The sequence below is a fragment of the Parasteatoda tepidariorum genome, chromosome 10 (assembly GCF_043381705.1).
Source record: "Parasteatoda tepidariorum isolate YZ-2023 chromosome 10, CAS_Ptep_4.0, whole genome shotgun sequence".
In the NCBI taxonomy this organism is placed as follows: Eukaryota; Metazoa; Arthropoda; class Arachnida; order Araneae; family Theridiidae; genus Parasteatoda; species Parasteatoda tepidariorum.
The window spans coordinates 50,163,647-50,169,807 of NC_092213.1; the positions used below are offsets into that span (position 1 = coordinate 50,163,647).

Genomic DNA, 6,161 nt, shown 5'->3' on the forward strand with positions numbered 1-6,161 from the left:
TCAACTTACACAAGTTTTACTGTAATTGTTTCATTGAACCAGAGTAGTTAATTGTTTTCGTAATAATCGGCCTTACAACTATTTAACTTAGATTCTTTGGACTAGGCGTCACTTCATGCATGTCTTTCGAGATTGAAATTTCAAAGATAAAATGTAAAAATTACAAGAATGCGTAAGCTGGTTTCAACTAACAAAAAAAAGGGACAAAATCGTTGGCCATATAACATTTATTAAGTTTTACAATTTTATCGAAAATAAATACCGTGATTTCTATAAAATTTGCGATTATGCATCAGAATAGCTATCTTTTTTCAGGTCCACCTTTGCTTGATCACTTTTTTTTCCTTTCCTAAGAATATTTCATGTGATCAACCACTGAGAATATTTCATGTGATCACTGTGGTAGGTGCAAGCCGGATGCGGAATTCATATTGACTGGGATTCGAATCCCCTGAGCCATTGCGGCTCAAGGCAACTTACTTAAAAAAAATGTAAGAATTCTTTACAACAAATTATAATATTGTCGCGTATTGTACGAAACAGAATTTTTTTTACACTTCAGGTGATGCGCCCATTATTAGAGAAATCAGCTTTTCAAGGAGATGGCCATAGAGCTGCGATCCTCAATATTTCTTCCACTTTGGGAAGTATAGAATTGACGGCAACATCATGGCACAGTTGGGTTGATCCCATGGTACCAGCTTACAAAATGAGCAAGGTAAAAAAAAATATATATATATTTTACTGTATATTAATTAGATATATTCTACACTTGGAAAACTCGCTGTAATTTTATTTCTATACAATTAAATGATTATGTTCATTACTTGTGTAGATTTCTTTTCAATTGAAATTTGCTTTTATTGCACAACAATACACAAAGATTTGTTTTAATTTTCACTTTTCTTATAAGTATGAGACACGAATATTCATTAAACACCTTATTCTCATCTAGCTATATCTGTATATGACAGACAAACACGTTCTGTGCTGTGCACACAGTAAAAAAAAAAAAAAAAAAAAAAAAAAAAAAAAAAAAAAAGGAAAGGATTTCTCAAAATTGAGCAAAAATGTGTCAAAATAGCTCCGAAGCAAATTATAGTCGAATTTGAAAACCCCAGATTTTCAAAATTGAAACAGCATATGCTCAGTTTCGAGCAAAATGCATGTGGAGGGAGAAATGTGTGCGAAAGATGTTCGTTGGTTGCCAGTAGGGATATGAACCAAGGATCTTCCGGTTCGTAGTAGGATGCTCTACCAAAGAATATATAGGGTATATTCTTTGTATTATTTGCCCCCCTATATATTCTTTGGCTCTAGCACAGTTACACACCCCAGTACAACATGAATAAGGAAGCTATATATACACTGCTGGACAATTGCTAAGGACGGATAACACTATCATCCATGGCAACCATGAAATTAAAGGAAGCAAAATGTGGAAAATTAGAATAAGTGCGGGATATAGTAAGAAGAGGTATGCGTATGCAAATTTTTTTTCCCACGTCTGTTCATCACGTGATAGCGCTGATAAGAGCTTTAAAGGTTTTGACGCGTGTGGAGAGTCAAAGTTAAAGTTGTTTCAAGTCAAAGTTTTACAATAAAGATTTAGTTGACAAACTTGAAATTTTCGGCATGTCTTCCCGNGAAAAATATTACTGTTTTCCAATCAATAAACGTTGATCTTATTTAGTCGAAAATTTCTGCATTCTTTTTTAATGTGACATTTGTTATTATTATTTTCCCCGTAACTTATGTAGTTTACTAAAACTTTTGGTGTTTATTTCAGGCTGCTCTGAACATGGGGATGAGAGTTAGTTCTTTGCCCTTAAAGGAGAAAGGCATTCTGGTCGTCATGATGTGCCCTGGCTGGGTCAAGACAGATTTAGGCAACAAAGAAAAAGCCGAGTTAACACCAGAAGAAAGCATATCGGCTATGATCAAAACTATCGGAGAGTTGAACGCAGATCACCATGGAACTTTCATAGACAGATTCGGAAAACCAATACCATTTTGAATAAGTCACTTCACGAAAAATAATGAACAATATGGTACCAAAAGTGCTGAGACATATGATTTATGAAATAAAATCATTGTAATTTTAGTCTGCCTGCTAATTTTGAGATTTTTTTTAATGGATTTTTTTTAATGATTTTTTTTAAGGTAGAGGGTGTACTATTGTTCTCGTTTTCCAGTGGCACCATCTATGGCCGAGAATTCGACTTCTGCCATACCCACGCGTCACACCCGCTTATAGGACGAACACATTCATGCATCAATTCATTCATCCACAGATCGTAATTTTGACCTGACTCAGTATCCCCAAAATAATTTGTTTTGAGAACATGGAGGATTTTGTGACCCGACAGATTTAACGTGCACCAGTCAGCCTATACTACGCGGGGATTCCTCGGTCAGCTGGATTCGAACTCCCGTTCTCACGAATGAGAGTGTCCAGCGCCCTACCAACCAGGAAATCTCAGCCCAATTTTTAGATTTATAAAACTATTTGTTACATGATGCACTAATGCCGTGCATTAATATACAGGATGTTCCGCGAACATCAACTTTAATTCATATTCGAAGAATTTTCGCCTAAAATAAAGTTAAAAAGTTATGCTCCAATTGTTAGTATTTACGCAATGAAAAAAAAAAAAACTTTGATTGTAGAGATTTTGATTAATTTTTGATTATCTTTGATTGCAGATCCTTGATTAATAGAGAGATTTTGCATAGTGTTCGTCTTATGTTAAACGTCCCGCTTTTCGTCACTGTGATTTGTAGGAAATTTTCCCGTATGCGCTGTGATGCTCAAATAAGATTAATGTTAAAATTAGGGGAAACCACAATCATACATAATCTCCCTATTGTTTTTAATAATTACCTTTTAACTCCTCCCTATTTCATTTCGGAAATCAAACATGGTTAAATGTTTTGATAGCGTTTTTAACTTTTCCTATCTTAAATATTAGTTTGTAACCCTTATTGTTTATACTTTAGGACTGCATTTTAAATCATACATATTATGGGCGGTTATAACTGAACACCCCGTACATTTCATTCTCGCAATAGACAGAAATTAGTAGTACAGTACAGAATCCGTTATCCGAAAATCAGAAAACCGGAAAACCAAAACACCGGAACAAAATTCAATAAATTTTCCCACCATTTTTTTTTAAAATTTTTTTTTCCTCGTAAAATTTTAGGATTTTTCTTTTTTGAAAGATGTTTACCTTACCATCATTTTGGAAATAATCATTAGTGTATTTCTTCTTTTTAAGATTATTTCCAAATATTTTTCTTTTTTTTAGTTGCTTTTAACAATAAAAAAAACGGCTTTTTGTAGCGATTCACCAGATGGGGATGAACTCTGCTCGCCATGTGGCAGTACAAAACTTTCCCCTCAAGGAAATGACTTTTCTATAAGATGGCAACATTTCTGTGTTAAAACCTTAGTTTCAAGAAATGGCAACAGGTCAATTGGGTATCATATANAATTATCATTTAAAATTAAGTACATTAAATCGACGTAAAAATGTGACTATCTTATTATTTAAAAAATTTTCGATCATTGCTAAATTAAATAGTAAAGAATGATAAATAAATATAAAAAAAATATTTTTCAAATAGGATCTTTGAATAAACGACTTAAGAAATTGCGTGTAAGACTACCTTTTTGAAGCTTTTCATCAATTTCGAAAGACGAAGTAAAATTAACATAACAAAACATTCAACGGCACTCCCCAAATTATTGAGATCATACTTTCATCATATTTTCCAGGTTGTGGCTATAACCTCACCTCAATATTAAGGATACAAAATTCAAAATTTGTCGAATCAAAGATATATTTATTCCGAGAAAATTAAAGTATGTTTCTGTGTCTAATGCATAAAATATCGTTTTTTATACCTTAAAATATCGTTTGTGCTAATTAATTAGCATAATTGATGTCACGCTCGTGAATAGTTGTGTCCTAGTACAAGAAAATCCGATCCTTTAATCAAAATGTATTCAAGGAGTTCCGACCCCCCCCCGCACTGTACAGAAAATAATATCAACTATGAAACCAATATCTATTAATAAAAGCAAACTTTTATCAACATATTTTAAGGATATTAATGCTTTAATTACTTTAACTTTTTCATTAATTACACATAAAAACGTGAAAAATATGGGATAAATTGAGTAAAAAAATAGAAATTTTAGAGCATGTACAATATTTGTGAATTACAACTGTTAACAATTAGTAAAAAGTAAAGAGCCGAAATTTTGTTTTTCACAATGCATACTTTAAATATGCTAATTAATTAGTGTTAGAAGTAGTGTTACAAGACCTATAAATGATTTTGCGGCCGACCACAAACTTGTTTTCAATGCCTTAAAATAGGTGACTTCATTTTTTACCACAAATAGACGTTTATACAACTACCAACCTCAGATTTCCATCGGCGGAGTTCGGAGGCCTTATGACAAAAACCCTAAATACTTGGGTTTTATCGTAGACCCAGAGTTTCATTGTAATAGGCACATTGACTCCCTGGTTAACAGGAGTAGAAGTCGCAGGCAGAGACTGGGGGGCCGACTCAGCCACCCTTAGAACAACCTATACTGCCCACGTAAGACTCATATTGGAATACGGTTTCCAGGTCTACTCCTGTGCTTCGGCCAGTAATCTCCAGAAGCTTGAAAAAGTTCAGCATAGTGCAGCCAGAATTATTTCTGGATTGCGTAACAGTTGCCCGATTCATATTCTACCATATGAAACTAATTTACAGCCCTTGGAAATGAGAAGGGAGTCTAACCTTGTTAAATACTATGCGAAATTGGCTAACCTGGGCACTCAGAATCGGACTGCTGAATTTTTTGCTTAATTGGCAAAATTATCAAAGATTAAAAAGGGACATCCCTCTTTCTCGAGCCCTTTCGCTTGATGCAGTAGAGTTCAATGTTGATCCGCAATTCATCTGCAGTCCTGTATGTCCTATTGCGGGCTTGCCCAGAGTGTTTTTCCATACTACACTGCTCTCCGAGGTTACTAAGGGCAACCACCCTCCGGAGTACTTGAAGCAATTGGCTTTGGAGATAATAAACCTTGTCCCTGCTGACGACCTTAAAATCTATACGGATGGTAGCGGTGACGATCATCACCACGCCGGCAGTGGAATTTACACTATATATCCTGCTGAAGTTCACGAATCAAGATCACTAAGAAACCCAGATTTCTGTTTAGTGTTTCGCAGTGAACTTATTGCTATTCAAACAGGTCTGGAAAATATCAGGACTAGAGCCACTTTTGGGAATGTCTGGATTGCCTGGATATCACCATGGAAGAGGTTCTTGAGAGACCTCTCCTTTTCCTCGATTTTTTGAAGATTCACGGCCTCATGGATCTGGTATAGCTCCGCTATCCCAGCTGGGATTGGAAACAACACAACACAAGTAGCGATATCGAACATAATAGCGTACTTTCTTTGAATAAAAATAGCAATTTTTTTTGGTGATTTGGACTTTTGACTATCAAAATATGGGAGGGAGGAAGTTGTCACTTGAAAAATATAGTTCCAACAGTTAATTCTGGAGAACGGTCAAAAGCTTGACCTAGAATAATAATTATTTTTACTTAGTACATTTTTAGTTTAGTACCGAGACTTTGAATAGTTTCCGAGGGGTAGAAGAAAAATTAAAAAATGCGACGTCTTTTACTTTTTTAACTATTAGGAATTATGTTAGAGGTTTTGCTCATATTTTTGGTTAGGCCTTTAAAATTTGCATTATTTGAAAGTAAGCCAAAAATCCTTAGAATTAAAAGTTTTTTCTTTACCATTCTTAAAATAAAAATTATCTGTTTCTTTTTTTTAATCAAATTTTCTTTGTGTAAATGATTTTTATAAATGATCTTAAGAGTATTTTTTAACTTGCAGAATTAGATAAGACTTAAAACACAACGTTAGTTCCAAAGATATATATCTTTTACTTTAATCAAATTTTCTTTGTGTAAATGATTTTTATAAATGATCTTAAGAGTATTTTTTAACTTGCAGAATTGGATAAGACTAAAAACACAACGTTAGTTCCAAAGATATGACGTGCAACATAGAATAAATCTGAAATAAAAATTAAAAAAATACTTAGCTTATAATAAACCTTGCTGTTCACATAT

General features: G+C 33.8%; 1 protein-coding gene across 1 annotated transcript in view; it reads left to right on the forward strand.

The window, feature by feature from the left end:
* Positions 1 to 2,104, forward strand: part of LOC107447208 (C-signal) — an 18,118-nt gene extending 16,014 nt beyond the window's left edge. The window contains exons 4-5 of the mRNA XM_016062069.4: positions 563 to 718; positions 1,790 to 2,104. Coding sequence (XP_015917555.2) covers positions 563 to 718; positions 1,790 to 2,017 — 384 coding nt within the window. The 3' untranslated portion in view covers positions 2,018 to 2,104. The remainder of the gene's footprint in view (positions 1 to 562; positions 719 to 1,789) is intronic.
* Positions 2,105 to 6,161: the final 4,057 nt, after the last annotated feature.